This window comes from Salarias fasciatus, chromosome 1 (genome assembly GCF_902148845.1).
Source record: "Salarias fasciatus chromosome 1, fSalaFa1.1, whole genome shotgun sequence".
Lineage (NCBI taxonomy): Eukaryota > Metazoa > Chordata > Actinopteri > Blenniiformes > Blenniidae > Salarias > Salarias fasciatus.
The window spans coordinates 15,269,199-15,290,204 of NC_043745.1; the positions used below are offsets into that span (position 1 = coordinate 15,269,199).

Here is a 21,006-nt window from a genome sequence, read left to right on the forward strand (position 1 = left end):
GAAGCTCTCGATTTACCGGTCAATCTACGTTCCCACCCTCACCTATGGTCATGAACTTTGGGTCATGACCGAAAGGACATGATCCCGGATACAAGCGGCCGAAATGAGCTTCCTCCGTAGGGTGGCTGGGCGCTCCCTTAGAGATAGGGTGAGGAGCTCAGTCACCAGGGAGGAGCTCAGAGTAGAGCCGCTTCTCCTCCACATCGAGAGGGGCCAGCTGAGGTGGCTCGGGCATCTGTTCAGGATGCCTCCTGGACGCCTCCCTGGGGAGGTTTTCCGGGCATGTCCCACCGGGAGGAGACCCCGGGGAAGACCCAGGACACGCTGGAGAGACTATGTCTCTCGGCTGGCCTGGGAACGCCTTGGGATCCTCCCGGAAGAGCTAGAGGAAGTGTCTGGGGACAGGGAAGTCTGGGCATCCCTGCTGAGACTGCTGCCCCCGCGACCCGGCCCCGGATAAGCGGCTGAAGATGGATGGATGGATGGATTTATTACAGTACCACTTTATACAGTAGGATGACTTTTAGTCATTATAACCCCTGGTTACTAATGTTCCTCCATTCACAACTTTTACATGGATTGTTTCATAGATATTTTCAATAAATGCATAACATGTAATAAATTAATGAATAAATAGTTTATCCCTGAATTACTGCAATAGTAGGATTTACATTATCACGTAACTCTCCAGCTTCACTTACTTACCCTTATACAACAGAATACTGTCAAAAGTTAATTGGGACATTATTAATAACTATATGTTGAAACTTTGAGAAGTTTGGAAATTACAGAAGGGATAGGGAGGTTTCAATACTCTTTCCTTGGGAAAAGGACAAGAAAATGCTCCACCCAATTATCTTGGGGGAACTCAATACCTCTCACCCCAAAAGATGCATTTGTAAAGGCATAAAAACAATTGACTGACAATCTTCATGGCAGTCTATGAAAATAATGTATAGAGAAAAATAGCTCTCAACAAATTTGCAAGGTTTACTTCACTGCATTGTCTTTCTCGCCAGTTGGCATTATCTATACTTTCACAATTTAGCATCTCTCAAGTACCATTAGAGAAAAGAGATTCCTCCCAAGAGCATAAACTGTGAGGTAAGCTGAATGTCTCAGAGTTTTCTTTCATTTTCTTTGGTTGTGACAAAGACTGATGAAATAGGTTGACTGTATGTCATTTGATATTGTAGTTATATTGAAACTAATGACAGTAATGCTTTAATCATCCGTATGTCATATTTGTGAGCACTGCAGTGGCTTATTTTCCAGAATTGTTTTCTATAAAAACCTCTGTCCAGTTCTTTGGTTGAATCACCAGAAGAAGAAATCTTGAAATACACTTAAATAGAACATACATATTAGTAGGTAACACACTACACAAATTATCTTAACCCAATTACAAATGGTATTCGTGACATTTTTGAACCGTTATATATTCCATTTCACAACGACAAAAGAAAACTAAATAAAATATTTTTATTGAATTTTTGCCAGTAACTCAAAGTAGAAGAACATGACATGGTGAATTTTTTTTTAACAATCAAATCCCAACATACAAACAATTAAAAAAATAGGAATTAAAGCAGAGTTGAGTCAGACAATAACATGACTTGTACACATTTTAACAAACTATTTTCAACTATGTATCTGTATCTAAAGGGAATACTTTCTTCAAGGCACAAAGTGTTTGATCACAAGCTTATGATGGAGACAGAGGTCAAGCTTTTAACATATGACATAAATTAAAGTTAAACAAAAGAAATCGTACAAAAGAAACAAAAACACTCCAAAACTTTTTTGGTCTTTAAACAGTCTCCACTGCAATTATCTGGCTTAAGTTGAACTATATAAAGATTTTAATCTTGTGACAGGGAGATACATGTAAATGTAATCTTAAAAAAAAAAGTGTTCCATTTCAGTAAAGCTTCCAAAAAACCAAACATGAATATAAAAAAGGAAAATCCCTTTAAGCTGTGGATTTAAGTAAATCTTAAAAGAAAACTACAGTGCTGATCTAGAGTCAGTTCTGCTTTCACACATGGTTCCAAGATTCCAGAAAAGAGTGCAGTTTAAGTGGAGGCCATCAAGGAGCTTTTCTTCTCACCAAAAAAGCTCTTGAGCAGCATGACTTGGCCAATTCCGATGACAAACAGTAGGACGGTTTCTCCTATGGACCAGAAGGTCACCCGCTCCAGAAGATACTCTGCTTTTGTGCGATCCTGCGCCTCCCTCAGTCTGTACCACGTCTGTGAGTCTGCCACCACCTTCAAGACCTCATGAATGGCGACACAAGAAGACTCCAGCTGAAAGCAGAAACATTGACACGTGTTGACGCGGGCTGTGTGACGAACAGAATCAATTATTTAAAATTGGAGGCGTTTATATGTCTGAAAATTACAGGGAAATGTTTAAAAGAGGAAAGTACAATGAGAAAATGTTTAGATGCTTTAGTTGGCAGTTCATACAGAATTAAAAAAAATATATGTAAGGAATGAATAGCACAAACCATATTTGAGGGCTTAGGGGGTTACTGCACATCAGTTCTTGTGTGGGTGGGTGCACAGGGGGCAGAAGCCTGTTTGTTGAGGTTTTATAGAGTCTGTCTTTCCAGAGGCAGGCGGTGGTTCTTTGTAGTGAGTCCATGTCAATGTCTCTGAGGGGCGTAGTGGTTTGTTTATGGTGAGCTCTGTCACCCTCACCGCCTGCTGCAGGTCCTTCCTGTTCTCTGCTCTACGGCTGCAGTCGAGCACCAAAACTTGACCAGTGGCCTCAACAAAAGGGCATTAACGCACATGAGTAATTTTGTAGTGCAGCAGAGTATAAGCCTAATTACTAAGAATTCTTTATCTTGAACTGATTTTAGAGTTTTCCCTTTTAATTGTATGGGTTTTTCCATGTGCTTTCCATGTTCCCTCTCACAGTCTAAAGACATGCTCATAACTGCTGCTCCAAACTGGCTGTAGGTGCAAAGATGTGTAGTTAAAAGTGCATCTTCTTTTGCCATATGTCTTCCTTTATGAGGTTCAAGTTTAAGTAAAACACATGTAAAAAGATGACTTACTGTTGGTGTAACTGAGACAATAATGAATCGATTACATCAGTGACAGGAACATATTTAACTAGAAGGAAAAGAGTTAAGTTTTTTTATGCTTTTCATTGCCTGTGGATCCCAACAGTTATGAACAGTAAAATCTTATAATGTAAAAAATAAACACATACACACATCACAAATTCTGGCATTCCACCAAAAAATATAACTTGTGAGGAGTGACGCCACATTTTCCTTATACTTTGGAAATCAGTGGTCAACAGTAACCTGCCTTCACTCCAATGTCAGCTGGGACGCTTCCAGTTCTCTGTTACTTAGATTTGTGTAGGTTAGGGCATGACTTGGTCATATATTAATAAAACAACTCTGGCTCCACCTAGTGGACTTCAAAATCTTTTCTCAGGAATTAAATAAGAAGCAACACAATATAATGTTAGACTGGTAACACAATAGAAGAAAAATATTCAGCTACATTTCCCTTTTGAGTTTCATATTTTATATCTGAACGTTTTTTAAGCCTGATCTTTAATTGCTTGATATTGCTGAAGTTAAAGCTGGTCTCAGCTGAATTCAAAGACCTTTTTCCTCAGACCTACCTGTGTCAGTGCTGTATTTTTATCGATTACACCCAGGAGAGGCTTCTCTTCTCCAAAGCGGAAGTCCAGGTACACTACTTTGTTGGTAAAAGTGGAGAAGTCGTTGCTGAAGCAGACCTTGTAGACTCCTTCCATAGCAGTGGTATGAGAAAAGCTGTCATACTGCCTTTTGTTTTCGTTGTACAACACATTGCCCTGGGGATCTGTGACAAAGCAGTCCACGTCGTAGTTGCCTCCTGCAATTACCTACAAGTAAATGAAATGAAAATACAGATTGTCATGGGGAGTGCTTTGAAATAAACTGAATGTGCCAATTAAACATGTGGTCCAATTTGATGGAGAAGAGTACTAAAAGTTTGTACACAAGGAGAGTTAAAGTGTAACTTCTCAGAAACTACTCCAAGTATTAGTTACTTTAGAGTAGAGTGTTACTTTATTAATCCCAAACTTGGAAATTCTGATGTCACAGCAGCTTCATACACAGACACACACCCATACATGCATACAGACATACACAACATGTAGAAAGAGTAAATTAGGGACATGAGAAATATTGTGGAATGAAAAGATAAGAGAAGTGTTTAAACTAAAAAAAAAAAAAAAAAAAAAAAAAAAAAAAAAAACATTGTTAGAGACATATCATATTGAATTGGTTTTAGACAAATAATGACAAACATTTAAATTAAAAAAATATTCTGTTTAACAAACGTCAGTGTTGAATTTCCACTATTTAAAGAAACTTACAAGAAGCATGCAGCATGTTGGCCTGCTGAAAAGAAACTCGCATAAGGAGAGTTATTTAAACTAGCTGAAGTACGAATTTATCCTACTAAATTACAAAAATGTGAGTTTTTATAATTCATTACTGTAATGATAAATACTGTTAGTTGGACAACTTCGGAATATTTAAGCTTCAAGTTATTGGATGATAATGTCATTTGAGCTGTGTATATTATGACCACAGAAGAAGTTTCCAAAGGAGAAATGACTCCTGCAGAAACCCTGACAGGTGTTGAGGCTGTGAGTGAAACTCACCTGGAAGTCTATGTCAAACTTCACGCCCTTCTCCAGCTCCTCGTAGTAACACTGCTTCCTGCTGCTCGGCAGTTCAAACGTGAGCTCGGTCCCCAAAACCCCGGAGAGGGTCAGCAGCACGCAGAGCAGTCCCAGGCGGAGCATGGTGGAGGTGGTGGAGCCGAAAGGTGTGGAGAGTGAGCACCGACCGGTTCACACTCTGCTCTCGTGCACACGGAGAGGGAAACAACACAACTCTGACGTGGCGCGACCACAAACAACTTCCGGGTCCCGGCTTTCTGGGCTTGTGCTTTAAAAAAGTATTCAAAAATTGTAAACGGCAGTATTCGTTCAATGAAAACCAGTGTGTCCATCTAATGTGAAAGAAAGTAAGAATAAAAATCAGCCAAAGTGGAGAAAGAGCAGAATTCCTGCAGGTCACTGAGAGCCAATCACAGCCTTGTGATGGAAAACTTCCGGACTTCAAAGTAAAATCACCCTGCGTGAAGTTGTCAGTGAAGCTTCACCTCTGGAAAACACAATAAATGGGAATTAAAAAAAAAAAAACCATATTGTTGACTTGGACCTGGCGCTGCAGTCGCAACCGTCTAACCTGAGACGAGCCAAGAACAAAACCAGAGCGTCCCAAGACCAAGACTTTAATGGGCAGAAACCACGTTCAGACCAAGACCTCGATAATGTATTGAAACCAAAATACAAGACTAATTTCTTCCAAGTCCCTTGCACTGTCTCATGACTCCACTGTCTTAATGAAAACTACACCTTGTTTACTACTCAATGCATGCATGACCTCGAAGCAATCTTTTAACTTTTGCACCCTTCATCAACCAAGTGTCCAAACAGCATCCATCAGCTTTGTGACATTGATAAACCACATAAGTTAACACACACAGTTTTTACAGCCTGTTATACAACATAATACTTTTTCTTTTCTTTTTTCTTTTTTTTTTTCTTTTTTTTTTTTTTTTTTGCGAAAACGCCAAATGAAGCCACGCGTCGGATTGTGAAAGTGCCAGACGGTGCAGACCACACCTTCACTTCCGCCCAGACAGCCGTCACTACAAAACACAGGGGAGGACGGTCAGATGTGGTTACTGACTGATAATATTCCAGAACACTGACAGCTGATATCTGGAGTCACCTTCAGTTGTAGTGGTTTAGATTCGTGAAGTCAGACTCAAAGATGCAAAACTACGCAGAGGCCGTGAAGGAATTCGCAGAGAATCATGCGACTGGTCTCACGATTGCAGCTGTCACAGGTAAATACCTTAATGATGAATAATATGTAGATGCTGCACAGCATTCTCAAAGGGCAGAGGTTATTTAATGTTACTGAGCATGTGCAGTAAATGTTAATTTATAATGTAGAAACCATCGAACATGAACAGGGAAAAAAGTGTTGTTACATTGAATGTTTAACGCAAAATTATGTTTTTATTTTGAAAAGTTAATGTAGCAATATTTAGCAAAGATGGGCAAACATGAGGACTTGTTTTTTTTTTTCTCAATACAGTTTCATTCCATCCATCATTCAGCCAAAGTGGGGAGTGTATTTCACAGTTGTGAAAATCTAGAAATACCAGTCGAACATTCCTTCTTGGATTACACATCAATGAAAAACAGCTCATGAAGAGAGAAATTAAAGATAAAATAGAAGGTCTTTTTTGTTGATGTTGTTTTTCATGTAGTGAATAATGTGTTTCTCTCAGTGGTGGGTATGCTGGCCTTCCGCAGATGGATGGCGGGGCCAGCGTGTCGCAGCAAGGCCAGGCTGGATGGAAAAACAGTCCTGATCACCGGCGCCAACACTGGCATTGGGAAGGAGACGGCCCTGGACATGGCCCGGAGAGGTGAGGACAGCAAGAGGGGTCTCCTGAGGCGCACGGTCACGCTGTCACAGTTTGCATGATTTATCCTTTTGCAAATGAATTCAGTTTGTTTTTTGTTAATCTTACTATGATCCATCTCTCAAGCCGATCTGACCAGCAACACACCCTTGCTCTAGTTACCTTTCTGCGAGTTCGCCTGTAAAACTTTTCTCTGATGTTGTGCAATATCTTGGTTACTCATTTCTATTATGAACTCACCTGCACTGTGGGTGTGAAAGGACACACACATACACACGTTCACCCCTACACACACAGACACACACAAGGAGTCCAAGGTACAGCATTTCGTTGATGAAAGGTGAACACGAAGTCAGGGTCAGACTTTGCAACAGGAGTGAGGCACAAGAGGTGGGAGTGGCTGCTTTGAATAGATTATAGAGATACTATAACCAGTCTGCTGTTGCCTGAAGTATGTATTGTAAATAAAATAAAGCATTTGACTCATGTTTAGCTTGAATCATAGCTGGTAATGATCCATATGCACTGACAGTGTTTTGTATTCTGTGAAGGCGCTCGAGTGATCCTGGCCTGCAGGGACTTGACCAGAGGTCGCATTGCAGCTGATGAGATCCGGCAGCAGAGCGGAAATGGCAACGTAGTGGTGAAAAAGTTGGATCTTGCTTCACTGCAGTCTGTCAGAGACCTGACCAAAGAAATTGAAGAGAAAGAGGAACGCTTGGACATCCTTATTAACAATGCAGGTATTTTTGCTGTGGCACTGCATTCTGTATACTCTTTAATTGCGTAGCTGCGTTGATTTATTCCCTCCACTGCTATGTTTGATTTTTTTTTTCTTTTTCACATCTGTTTTGTTTTTGTTTTTTTGTTTTTTTTTGTTTGTTTGTTTGTGGTTAGGTGTTATGATGTGTCCAAAGCTTCAAACTGAGGATGGATTTGAGCTGCAGTTTGGCGTCAACCATCTGGGACATTTCCTTCTTACAAACCGCCTCCTTGACTTGCTGAAGAAGTCGGCTCCCAGCCGTGTGGTCATCGTCTCGAGCGTTGGACATGAGAAAGGTAAAATCTCTCTGAACTGTTGTGGAGTGCAGCGTGTTCTGCTTCTCAGAGGCGTCAGCTGACTCAGGCTTCCCCTGGGGGGCGCCCTGGAGCCTCAGGAGGAGGGGGGGCTCAGTAACTGGGGCTCAGGTTGATGTCTTTCCACAGCAGGAAGTTTTGCCTCTGTAATTATTAATAGTAAATCATATAATCTACAAAGACATAATAAATCATTATGATGAATTATTACAGCTGTTAATATTTAATAGAACATATTTTTATACCTGAGATTGTTGTAGCTGTCATGGAAACAAATTGAAATTGTACAATAAGCTCTGATAAAAAGTTGTAGACTATATACAGAGGTCCTACGGAGTTTGACAGCTGTGTTCAACTGTCTGGCCGAACACCAAATGTCAACACTTGCCTTGAGACCAAACATGCAGGATGAGAGTCGGGGTGGGGGGATACAGTCTGCTTCCACCTCCTTAGACCTGCCAACCCCACTCTAAAAACATCCTGCTGTGTATATTCATTTGTACTTTCAAAATGGTGTCATTTTTTCTGACAGTTTAAACTGTTTCTTGCAGGTAAAATATCGTTTGATGACATTAACCTCGATAAAAACTACGACCGTGTGGCAAGCTATCGTCAGAGCAAGCTTGCCAATGTCCTCTTTGGCAAAGAACTGGCTGCAAGATTGCAAGGTGGCGTACAATACACATTTATCATCTGTTATTCATCCAGCTTTTTCCCCCGAAGTCTTCTGTTGTGCAGCAATGCTTCATTGTCAGTCCTTTTCCTGTAGTGTTAACATCTTAACAGAAGATTCTGACACTTGACTGTGTGGATCTATCTTCCTCAGGCACTGGTGTGACGGTGTACAGCCTTCACCCTGGGGTCATCCGCACGGAGTTGGGCCGCCACCTGCTGCCTACCTTACCTTTTTGGCAGAGGGCGATATTAATACCTGGAATGATACTGATTAAAAATCCACGGGAAGGAGCCCAGACCTCCATCTACTGTGCAGTGGATGAGAGCCTGGCGAATGTCAGTGGACTCTACTACAGGCAAGTAAAACTGACTGTAGATATGTGATAAATGCTTTTAACTTGCAAAATATTGCAACTTTGAGATGGCTGAAAGTTGATTCCATGTGCGCTTGATTTTTTAAAAACGTGTTTTAATGCAAAAATCGGTAAGACTTTACTTTAAGTACCCGGTATAACACATTATAAGTAGTTATAAACACTCATGCATGATCACAATGCTTTATAACTCACTATACAGCACTATACAGCATAGGGTTAGGGTTAGGGTTAGGGTTAGGTCCTGGCATTGTGATCATCTATGAATGTTTATAACTATAGCTACATGTGTTATAATGGCATTATAATGCTTTATAAATGTACCTATAATGTGTTATACAGGGGGGCTTCAAATAAAGTGTTACCCAAAAATCTTTATGTTTCATCATGCAGATTTGTTGAACTGTAAGAAACTGTGATGCTGTGCGAAAATGTAGATCAGATTCTCAAAATGTTGGAAAAATTACTATTGTCTCAGAAACAGAGGTTTTGAAGTCTATTTTTTTTTATGACATATCAAACAAAAAAGTAATGAAAACAGGAGAAATTAGCATTTAGTGTGACCAGCCTTTTCCCTTCAAGACAAATTTTGACAACCCTTTTAATGGGGATTTGGTTGTAACATTTCTAAATGCATAGATCTATAGGATAGATCATATTGAATATGAGTTAAGATAGTACCTAAATGTCACTTCCTATATGATTAGAGTTATTATAAATCTGGAGCCAGTCAGATACTTTTCTTACCAGTATTGTATGATGGAGTCGTCCCATTGGTTTCAAAGTGAATTTGCAGTGTTGTATAAACCGCATTTCAATCCGAGGTCTTGCACACAAATTTAACATTTGTAAATTTTTTCTAATCGCTTTGTCCGTCGATCAGTTTTCTGTAATGCCTCATCCGGTTGAGGGTCGTGGTTGGTTGGCGAGGATCCCAGCTCCTGCGGTCAGAGGCACTCCCTGTGCGTTGTCAGTCAGAGGCGAAACAAAGAGATAACCACAGTCACACATTCATAATACCTGCAGGCAGTTTGGAGACAACAGTTAATCCCTACTGTGTGGAGAAATCGATGTGCCCTGAGAAAAACCACGCACGCACGGCAAGAACATGCAAAGTTCACACAGGAAGGCCGACAACCTCAACGTGTTTGAGAAGTCATTTATTTATTCATCACAGAATTGAAATGTTTGTGAAACCTTTCAATGTTTTCATTCCTCTGTACAGTGACTGTGCGCCCAAGACGGCGGCGCCGCAGGCCCTGGATGATGCTGCAGCCAAGAAGCTGTGGGACCTCAGTGCTTCCATGGTTGGTCTGGCTTAAACATGGCAGCCGACCGCGGCCTTTGTTAAACCCTTCTTTCATGTGGGGTTGGAAGCCCTGCCCCATTTTTTTTTAATCACTTTCATATGAAAAGGAATGATGTTATTCTGATTTTTTTTCTTTGAGCATTTGCAGAACAAACGTTTGCACTATTTACTCCAATGGCACTTGTTTTATGATTGTATTATTCAGAATGTGGGTTCTTAAGGAGATTTGCTTTGTTTAATGATAGCTCTGCAACGCTGCTGCCTATATCAGAACAATAAATTCATGCTATTATTGCAATATGTACAATACTAACATGCCTCTGGGGGAAATAACCCCCAACCTTTTGCCAATCAAGTTCTATGTGACATTAAAAGTTTAATGAAAAGCACAGTTTTAAACAAAAAGGAAATATATTGTTGCGAGCATAATCACGTGAAACGTGAAGTAAAAGAAGGGAAGGGTTATGACCACCTGCAGGCTGAAAATGCAGGATGTGCTGAAGTGGCTCCCACGTGTTGTGCAAAGGATATGACCTTTAGCGGTGGCGTTCGTGAGCCGCCTGTTGCGCTTGAGAGCAAAGAGGATCCTCCACCAGGTGTAGAGAGGGAGTGGACGCCTCGGGCACAGAGAGCAGTTAGGATACACCCAGCATATCCAGGAGACTCGTCCACTCACACAGTGCCTTTCCGTGTGTGTGTGTGTGTGTGTGTGTGTGTGTGTGTTTTTTTATATAACAGATACTGTTTGTTCTGTTGTGACAGGATAATGACAGTGTTTTGTTGCTTTTCATTCTTTGAGATGAGTTTTTTTTTTTAACCTGAATGTACTCTATATGAACAAAGTGTGCAACAAAAAAACCAGCAGCTGTGTGATATTTTTGACAATAAATTACACATGAAAAGTGACATTTCTTGTAGCAGTTATTCAAAAACAAGTGCAATGTCTTCAACCATTCAGATACTGAAGACTGTTGATTTATGGAAGACTGATGGCTGTGCGTAAACAGACGTAAATAGAAATACACAATACATGCACTTTCTTCCACGCTTATGGCATTGTTCTGATAATGAAAACGACAAGTTTGTGTTGAGAGTGGTTTATATATTTTTAATATATCCACTTACAACAATAGAAGCAGCTTAAAAACGCATCTGCTCTGCTTTTTGAAAGCATCGTTTGCGACACAAATGCACATTCACCGCTTTACACCATTCACTTATCCATTACCACACAGGTAAACTATGGCAAGCATGAGACACGATGTTCTGTTTGTTACGATCCATTAAACTGAAGACTGCCAAGCTTGTGTGTCAATGGGTGTGAAAATTATCAATCTTTTAGTCATTCGTCACAATTACTCACCTGATGTTCTTATTCCACTGAACCAGTTGTGTCGTCCACATTGTGCGGTTTGTCAGGCTGTGTCATGTCACATTCTGTTCCTGTTGGTTTACAAATTTTAAAATGGAAAGACCTATCGGCCAGCATGAGCCATTTCTGTCCATCGAGTCACAGAGTATTACTCAAATTATTTCGGAGAATAGTCACCAAGGGTGAAGGAATAAACGATTTACAATCAAATCTGAGTGTAACTGTGGGTTGTTACAAGGTTGCAAAATCACAAATAATCTACAGTCAACTTGAAAAAAGATTAACAAAAAAAAAAAAAAAAAAATAGTTACACGGTTTGGTTCATCTCATCAAAAATCATTCCACTTCAAAGCGACACTAATGACAGCCGTCACCGTAATCACCAATAATGACGAGAGATTGAATTACCCCACAGGCTCTCCTGCTCAGATGCTGCCTTTCCGGTGTCTGCAGGTAATGTCATGCACATGCCCTTATCAGTTCTCCGTCCAACGGATACAGAATCTATAGCTGGGCTGGAAAAGTGATAAGGAGATGTGAGCGACCACAGCACCACAGCGATCTCTGAAGTTTGAGGGACAAAACGACTCCTGAGACTGAAAAGTCTGTGCAGAAGTTTTATGTCCCAAACCAAGGGTTTCAAAAAGCAGCCATCCAGTGCCTCACAGTCCTGAGCCCAGCAGCAGGTTTCACTCCCATCATTCAGTTGCCGTAGAAATGAGGCTGCCTTCGAGAAAAGGTCCCCCTCTGTCACTCTTTGGGGGTCCTCACGCAGCACAGGACCTGCTGAGCTTCAACCAGTCAAAAGTAGGCTCCTACCACAGTGGCCCTTCACTGCTTGACTGCTGACAAACCTTTGAGACACACCCCATTGATGAGTTTTATTTCATTGCAGCCCCGCCTGGCTCGGCAGTATTTCTCCGCTGCCATTGGTTCATACTCTAAACTCACCATACCTGCCCCCCGGCTCCTGAGGGATGGAGCCAAATAGCTCTCCCAGCTGTCAATCAGTGGGGAGATCAGCCAGTGGGATGACAGAGACCAGCTCCGGTGGGTGTGTTCGCCACAGGTGTGGCTGAGAAGCACATTCCAATATGTACATACCTGTCAGCTCCTCTGGTATTCAGCTGCTTCTGGAAAGTGGGCCCTCTGTTGACCATTGGCTCTGCCCTTTCCTCCTCATGGGGCCTCCTCAGAGGGAGAAGGAAATAGCTCTTGATTCCACTGCACAAAATAAGCATTTTTCAACACATGCTGTTTGTCTTTCCAATTGTTTCCTAGGAACACTGCTTCCTTTATTATTGTGGAATCCCATTCAATAACGGTGTCACTGTCATGACCAACACAAAGAAAACACGTCCAAAACCAATAAAGTGGCTGCTATATTGGAAAGTAAAGGCTTGCCTTCTGCCTTCAAGGCTGTTTTGAGTGTAAACATATGGAAGTCACCCAGTTCAACAAATCACGAGCCATTCTTCAGTTGTGAAACTATGCGAGCACAAGCTCTTAAATAAGAGCATGTGGGATTCTTTTCTCCTTTTACAAATTGTAAATCTCACTGTTCTCCTTGATGTGTGGTGTCAGTTTGCATACAGGTGCATGCAGTGGCATGTCCTTTCCCCCCCCAGCAAAGAACATCAGATTTGTTTGCTCCCTCCAGAACTCATAAAGCCTCAACCAGAATGTGTGTGAAGTGCAGATTTGCGTCGTCTGCCCCCTCTGGAATGCAGGACTCATTCTTTTCTCCCAAATTCGAGCTATTTTTCCAAAGTTCTTCTCTCCTTCCGTCTCTCCCACCTTCTCCGTGTCCCTTCATCTCACAGGCGATCCTTCTGTCTTTCAATCTCTCTTTTTCTGCCAGAGTACAGAGGTGAACAGTGTCTGCCTGGGGCAGGTGCGGGAATGCAGGATTGCAGCATTCGTGGGCTTTAAGGAGAGAAGAGCTTGGCAGCCAGCGAAGTGACTGCCTTTGAACGAGTCTGTGCATGCATTGAGCTGAATCAGATCAGCCACAGTGACTAAGGATCTCTGTCACCAGACATCAGCACTCAATGCAGCTGCAGTTTTCCTCAGTGCCTTCTGGCTGCAACTTTTGAATATAGTCCTAAAAAATTCCAAGTCCAGAAACATGTAACCGGTGACTTTGGTATAACGTTATTTAGTACAAGGAACTGCCACCAAAATCAAAATATTCATAATGCTGACCATGATACTTTCCCCAGATCGCCATCGGTATTTTCAGCTGTCAAGTAATACATCCCTGCTATGAATGACTAAATATGATGTATGGTGGAAGCACATAAATGCAGGTTAAACCTGGAGCTGTTTAGATCAGGGGTGTGCAACCTCTGGCTTGGGACCCACATCTGGCCAGTGTGTTGATTCATAGCAGCTTCCTGAAACTTTCCTGAAAATAGATTGAAATCAAACTTTTTTCCTTCAAATGCATGTCATAAGAGGACATACCTCCTAAAAAATGCTTGAAATTTAAAATAACTAAAATAGCTAAAGCAGGTAAAACCTAAAAAACAACAACAAAAAAAAAAAAAAAGTGGAAAACCTGAAATGTCTAAAATGGTGAAAAAGAGGAAAATTTGACAAAAGGTCTCCTAAAATTTGTCAAACAGAAAAACACTCAAATGTTGTAAAGAGTCAAAACAAATTTAGTAGGTGAAGTAGAAATGCTAAAAAATGTAAAAAATAGCCTACTAAAAAATTTTTTTTAAATACCTAAAAAGGTTAGAATAGCTTAAAATGCCTAAAACAATGAAAAAATCTGAAAAAGGAAAAGGGCCAAAATGATCAAAGAGTAAAAATGGCTTGAAGAGCTGAAATAAAAAAGTTGAAAAATGCTTTAAAAAGCAAAAACCCTAAATTGATAGAGAATAAACGGCAAAGGTCAAAAGTGAAAACAAACAACTAGCAAACACATTTTGATAGCTGATAAAGCTAAAAGATTGAATCCACTAAAAATAATAACTAAGACATGGTAAAAATGTTGAGATCTATCAAAAAAACACAATGAAACATGTTTAAAACTGTAGTTATGAAACTTTTATCTACAACTTTATGAGATGTGTTCCCTCAGTTTAGAGTTTCCACATGTTTTGTGGCTCCAGATGAATTTTATTTTCTTGACAGTGGCAAAAGCGACTGTTAATCATTAAGGTTACAGACGCCTGGTTTAGATCCTGCTCTTCTCTCATCAGCAGTAAAACGAGGTTAAGGACTGGAATACACTAATTAATTTAATTATGTTATGAATTTGTAGAGTAAACAAAATAACGAAAAATCAGACAACATAAAGAAATGCTATTTGCAGATGGTGGTGTAAAGATGCTGGATTGGAGCAGCATGGTGATGCTGTTGTCAGCATTTCCACATCAGAGAGAGAAATCTGAACTGGCCATGGGAGCCTTTCTCTATGGAGTTTGCATGTTCTCCCTTTAATGTGAGGGTTTTCTTCGATACTCCAATTTTCTCCCACAATCCAAAAACATGCTTTTCAAATTGATTGGCGATTCAACGTTCCCGTTAAATGTGAATGTGAGAGGCTGTCTCTCTCTCTCTCTCTGTGTTTCTGTTGTGATTATCTTAACTGTCCAGCATGCACCCTGCTTTTGACCATAATCAGCTGGCATCGGCGCCATCAACCCTGGTGTCAACAGCATTGAAGATGGATGGACTGATACACAATTGAAATGATGGAAAGAAACATTTGCTTCGTGTTTAAAAGTGCTTAAAGGTCTTTCATTCTTCCATTTCATTCATTAAGTGTTTCCAGGACAAAGTAAGCGAACGAAAGCACTGTTGAAGTTTCTACAAAATGTTCTCGGTAAATGTTGATATAAGAATACACATAAATAAATGAGGCTGTAACAGTCCTGAAAGCTGTCATTAATTGAGCTTTTTTTACTTCACGTGTTTGAGTCACACTGCGGCGCTGAAACAGGATCGTCAGTGAGATGCTCTTGTTTCTCCCGTGATTTGTGGCAAATACAGCAAGGGCAGGTGAGGATGGGGAATCAGGGGTGTTAATAAGAATTCCAGGGCCGGGGCTGGGCGGAGGATGTTGAGACTGTTGTGAGAGGGGTGTTTGAGCCCTGCGGCGGTGCTCTGTCACCGGGGATAACAGCATTGTTGAGTGAGCACACTGACAACAGGGGAGGCGCTGAGTCAGCTGTCTGCCTGGTTTAGCACACGCTGCGCTGCCCTGCACTGTTCAGCACGCTGTTCCCATCAGCTTCTCAAGTCGGCTTTCTCTGCTCCCACGTCAGCATTCCAAAACACTCAATTGAACTTTTTTTTTAACCCCAACTTAAAGCAACAAAATATTAACATTTCATTAAATAAATGTTGAAACAATTGGAATAAGATAGAAATCATATTTTCAGAGAGTAAAGGCGAATGTACCACACTTTGAAGCTGCGTTCCACATATTTTCATTATTAGTGGCCAAAATGATTAAAGGTAATGAAAAATACATTACATTTTTTTCAGTACCCAATTATGAAATCATTGTTTTTGAATCAAAGTCTGCATTTGTGCTACTTTTCAGATAATCAACATTCAAACAGAGTTGACTCAGTTAGGCGAGGTGAAAAAAGCATTTAATACTTTGTAATACTATGTAGTACATTTTATTAAATTATTTTTAAAGCATCGTGTCGACTAAGATCAGTTTTGTTTCAATATTTTTGAATTTCTCCAGTTAACGTTGAAAAAAAAAATGATATCATGAGAATAGAAAAAAAATCGCCTTTTTTTTAGCTTCTTGTTGAAATTCTAAAAAAGAATTCCAGGATAGTATAATTTATTATGAATTATTACAACATAAAACACAGATCCTTCTTCACTCGTGGTATTCTTCCATTTGGTGTGACGCAGCAGTTATTCTGCATGGTTTGACATTTTGCTCTTGATATTTTGTGATGTCTTAGCATACCACTGGGAGAGGAAGGGCTGGAGCCATCTCTGTTGGCATTGTTGTCGATTATTTAGTTGAGTTCCTTTTTTCAGTGTGAAAGTCTGCTGCTAAGCAAACAGGCATCGGCCTCTCTTCATCCTGTTCCGGGGCTTTTGTGGGAACATTAGACAGCAGAGCCACTCATGTGGACCAGAGGAGATCTGTTAAAACATCTTCTGTCCCTCACTGGGATTAGATCGGACACATTCCTGGCCGCTCCGCGCCGCGGCTCCCACCGGTCTGCCTCACACGCTTCACAATGTATGCAGATAAATGTACACAGTCACTGATTTGTGACTGTCACACATTCAGAAGGCCAAATAACAGGACGCTGTCAGTTCAGTCTCATTTTGTGATAGTATAACAGCAAATGCAACACAACCTTACTGCTGGAGCACATTTAAAAATGTCTGCCATAAAGATTTAAAATATATTTAAGTATGTGACAAAACAAGCTGAAAATAACTTATGTGCCTTCAAATTTGAATAAAAGCGGCTCTCTTCTAAGGGGACACAAACATGTTAAAGTAACATGTTTCAGTTTTTGCTGACTGACACAAAAATGAGACTTTAAAAAAACTGTAATAAAAAAAAACAAACCACTTCAAATTCCTGACGAAAACAATTTCATGAATATTCATCTAAATTAGTGGCTCCTGACCGTTTTTACCTACAGGCTCGCAGATATCCTGTAAAAGAAAGGCTGATATTTGATTTAAAAAAACGTAGTAAAGCCAAACATTAAACACACACAAATGTCAACACACAAAACTAATCTATATACACTATGTTTACAAAAGTATTCTAAGTATACCAAGTCTGTTCTATAGATAATATTTCATTTTAGATTTCTTCGGCGTTTACAAAGCTAATTCTGACAACCTCAGAGCAGGCAGAGCCTCGGACACCCCTGTGACCTTTGTATAACCCCCCAGGTATTCCCAGGAATAATGCTGTTGTCTCCCATCACTTAAAATGTTTCCATTGAGTCACAAAATGTCAGAGAAGCATCACACGCGATGCGAGCTCTGTGAGCTCTGCCCAGGCGGTTCGGGGGAGGTGACCCCCCGCTGTGTCCAATCCTCCCCTGGATGGACTCCAGAGGAATGTCCCCACATGTCTCCATCTGCACTGCAGAAAGATTTGCCACTTCTGTAACACACCTTTACGCCGGTAACACTTCCTGGTTTCTGGTCCTCAAATGTAATTACCTGATGTAGTTTTCAGAAAAATGTATAAATCAGAAGTTATTAACTTGTCATCTTGCTACAATGTTTTTGCAAATTTAAGATAAAAGAGGGAATCTACAGCCTTTCTTAAAGGCAACCTTTGTGGGTTTAAGAGCTCCACACACACACACACACACACACACAAAGTTTGGTGGCTGGTCACTTCATCAAAAGCTAAACTGGTATTCGCTGCACAAAAAGTCCAGCAAGACCTGTAAAAAGAGAATGACGATATACAAGGCTGCTCTCCGCTGAAATGGATGAGATCAGATGCAGAGATACGATCAGAATCCATTCGGAAGAAAGCATCCAGATATATGTAAGATGGCTTTGTTTGGCAGTTAGGTGCTCTTCACATAAATTTTTCATCTTGCTGATGAATCATGTTGGTTTGTGATGCTGGTTATACTGATAAACAACACAGTGAAGTTGGTCCATGATCATGTGTTCATGACCGTGACCTGCTTGTCAACAACGGTTCAGCTGCTGCTAACAGTGTTAGGAAAACACTTTTTTATGATTTCAAGACCAGGGCCATGAAACCTTTACTTTTTCCATTTTCTGCACTATTTCATGTGGAATCGGACATGCAAGCCACGCCTGCCTCTGCCACGCCATGCTTAATATTGCACCGAGATGTCATGAGTCAATTCAGTTACTCGGGTTTGGGGCCATCGGACAGCTGTAACCCCCATTTCACACCGATGTAGTTGCAGTGTAGCTGTGGTGCGGCTACGATGCAGCTACGCATCACGTCCTTCGCAGCAGAGCTTTATCATTCCCCACCGGACCTTCACCATTACGAAGTCCCTTCAAAGGAAGGATTCATTGTGGGACTACAGGATGCGGTCACTGCATCATCTCATGACATTTCACCTGCCGTAACCGTGGAGACAGATGTCCATGCTGTGGACAAAGCTCTCCACAAAATACATCGACAACATTATCAGACAAAATACCTTGTTTTTCAGTTTCTAGTATTAAAAGTTTGCTATCCGTGGTTGAAAAAAAAACCTGACCACATCAGTAACGTGCTGACCAGAAGACGAGTTTTCTTTGAAGGACCAGCATCCGGTTTTCCACAGTAATACAAATTCCTGTGTTTTTTTCTCCTCTAGTCCTTTGCATGTTGGTTGCAGAGAGCGTAGAAAACAGGCTTGCTGCGTATCACCTGCAGCTCCTGACAGCTGCGTTCATCATGCCACAGATAAACTACATCCAGCATGAATACAGCTGTTGATCACAATGGGGGGGGGTAATCTTTTCAGCTCCTGCAGCGTGGTGCACCGCAGTCGCACCGCAGCTCCAACACAGCCGGTGTTAAAAGGAGGTAACCCTAGCCCTAACCCCGAGCGTTAAACCCGAAGCCTAATGAACAGTGTTCATGTTTAGTTTTTTTTGATAGACAATACCTTTAGAAATTAAAGAAAATTTTTGTCATTCATTTTTTGTATTCACCTAATTAGCATTCCGAAAGCGGCAAAAATGACAGCTTTTAACTACAAATCAGCTTGAACATCCTGATGATCATGTCTTTTATCTTTCCAGCTCTACAAGTGAGGAAAGCATAGTTTCCATCCAGGAACGACATCTATGTTACAATGTGTTGCCTGTCTCAGGCAGGCCTACGTTAGTTACCTGCACAAAGCTGTATTACTGCAGCCATGAAGCAGCTCGCTGAGCTACCAGCAGAGGTGATGGTCCATTCCTTCATATTCATGTTCAGAGGAAGTTACATTGATTACGTGTGGGAAAATGCACCATGATTATATTTTCCCTGTTTTCTTGCTTGTCTCAACATGCACCTGCTGTAGGAGTGAGTCCTCATATGAGGTGGGTGCTGCATCACAGAGAATTTGGGTAAGACGAAGAGTGAAGTTGTTGGTTGTTTGCTGTTGGAATTGCTTTTAGTAGCTGTCAGGAGTATGGCGTTAGTTTTGAATTAATGAGGCATCCCTTCTGCACCTGTAAACAGGACTTTAGTAACAATTTAGAAACAAAATAGCAACAAAGGATAAGGCTCTCAATTAAGTGAGCAGGACGGAGGAAGACAGCAGCTCTGCATGAATGACACAGGTAATGAGATGTAATCCTACAGAAACTTTGGGGGAAATGTGAAACTTGCAGTGTGTTCAACCCATTGTATTCATGGTTTGACTTAGCCAGTGCAGTTTTCTGCTGGAGTGAAGCGCCCGGAGGGGCTGCTGGGGGTCGAGGACCTTACTCAGGGTGATAACCGTTCAATGGGATTTAAGCCCAAGAACACAAGCCCACTTCTCTAACCTCTAGGCTACAACCACCGACTGAAGCAGTTGTGTCACAGCGAGTTGTTTTCCAAACTGTCCTGGAAGACACAGGAATGTTTCAGGTACATGTTTGAATAGACTGCCTGGCCGGACCTCTTCATTGGCTCTTAATCCCGCTGTTCTCAACAGCTTGTGAGGAAACGCTGCTTCAGGCTGACGGTGACACCGCGCTGAGTTTAGCCTGGCTGACATGACGACACCTCCAGTTATGTCAGAATAATGATTTACTTACACTCTGTTATTACTATCATGCCCCATTCAAACTGAAGCTCAATATTTTTTTTTATTGTCACATTTTAAGTACAACCAGTTTAATGAATTAAAGACATGAAAGCCTGATAGAAGATAAAACCAATGTTTGTTCTAATAGGTTGACTTAGCTCGCATCAAGCATTCTTCCTTGGCTCCACATGACATAGCAGATGCTGAAAAAGATAAACTCACAATCAGTCATCGACATGGTGCCGTCAGATCACAAGATCCAGTCTTTCATGAATTACTTCTCACATTCAGAACAGCTGTCTGGTTGGATGGCAGACCGTTTTTAGTTAAAACTGTACTTACAATCTCACTTTTTTCCTACACAGAGAAAATAAACAGGGAACTGTCATTTTTATTTAACTTTTTTAAGGTGTGTTGTACACAAGTCTCATAATTGTTACTTCAGACATGTCAAAAATTTAATCTGACAGGACAGGTGACTTTTTTTTTAGATTAATTTGATTTCATTTATATTTGTGACAGGACTTTATATTTGTCTGAACTTTATGTTTTGTGTTTTGATTTGTAATTAAAATTGTTAATTTTGAAAAACAGTTAACTTTGCCCCCCGTATTTCTTAGATCAAGTAGGCGTGTTTGGACATATTGTATTCAATTGGAACTCACAGTTTTCCCTGTGGATTTGTCAGAATGTGGCCTCAGTCCTGTAGAGAGAGAGTGGATGTTGCATCATCTGACACATCTACAAGGGAGCGATGCCTTCTAGTGGCTCAAAGTGTAAACTTCCTCAAAGATTTTATAACTGGCAAGATGGAATGTCCCCTATATCACCAGAAAGAAAGAAAGAAAGAAAGAAAGAAAGAAAGAAAGAAAGAAAGAAAGAAAGAAAGAAAGAAAGGGAAAGAACAATACAGTGTTTAGGTCTTACCATTAAAAAATTTAGC

The 21,006-nt window shown here is 40.8% G+C and overlaps 2 protein-coding genes across 2 annotated transcripts; one reads left to right on the forward strand and one right to left on the reverse strand.

Annotated features, from left to right (window-relative positions):
• Nucleotides 1-1,467: 1,467 nt before the first annotated feature.
• tmed3 (transmembrane p24 trafficking protein 3) lies at nucleotides 1,468-5,098 on the reverse strand. The gene is made up of 3 exons (XM_030103746.1): nucleotides 4,687-5,098; nucleotides 3,652-3,897; nucleotides 1,468-2,309 (listed from the first exon to the last, which is right to left on the reverse strand). Exons 1-3 carry the CDS (start codon nucleotides 4,828-4,830, stop codon nucleotides 2,076-2,078), a joined length of 624 nt encoding a protein of 207 aa, XP_029959606.1. The 5' UTR covers nucleotides 4,831-5,098; the 3' UTR covers nucleotides 1,468-2,075.
• Nucleotides 5,099-5,737: 639 nt separating this feature from the next.
• LOC115397336 (retinol dehydrogenase 13) lies at nucleotides 5,738-11,140 on the forward strand. The gene is made up of 7 exons (XM_030103623.1): nucleotides 5,738-5,945; nucleotides 6,396-6,536; nucleotides 7,085-7,276; nucleotides 7,431-7,592; nucleotides 8,162-8,278; nucleotides 8,437-8,641; nucleotides 9,885-11,140. The coding sequence occupies exons 1-7, from the start codon at nucleotides 5,870-5,872 to the stop codon at nucleotides 9,979-9,981; spliced, it is 990 nt and encodes a 329-aa protein (XP_029959483.1). The 5' UTR covers nucleotides 5,738-5,869; the 3' UTR covers nucleotides 9,982-11,140.
• Nucleotides 11,141-21,006: the final 9,866 nt, after the last annotated feature.

What these genes read in the sequence shown, in the direction of transcription:
- tmed3 (XM_030103746.1), bottom strand. Translation starts at nt 4,830, where the DNA reads ATGCTCCGCCTGGGACTGCTCTGCGTGCTGCTGACCCTCTCCGGGGTT. An exon ending in AGTTTGACATAGACTTCCAG is followed by an intron (nt 3,898 to 4,686) that starts GTGAGTTTCACT and finishes ATTTACTTGTAG; the next exon opens with GTAATTGCAGGAGGCAACTA. An exon ending in AAAATACAGCACTGACACAG is followed by an intron (nt 2,310 to 3,651) that starts GTAGGTCTGAGG and finishes TTCTGCTTTCAG; the next exon opens with CTGGAGTCTTCTTGTGTCGC.
- LOC115397336 (XM_030103623.1), top strand. Translation starts at nt 5,870, where the DNA reads ATGCAAAACTACGCAGAGGCCGTGAAGGAATTCGCAGAGAATCATGCG. An exon ending in CATCCTTATTAACAATGCAG is followed by an intron (nt 7,277 to 7,430) that starts GTATTTTTGCTG and finishes GTTTGTGGTTAG; the next exon opens with GTGTTATGATGTGTCCAAAG. An exon ending in ACTGGCTGCAAGATTGCAAG is followed by an intron (nt 8,279 to 8,436) that starts GTGGCGTACAAT and finishes TATCTTCCTCAG; the next exon opens with GCACTGGTGTGACGGTGTAC.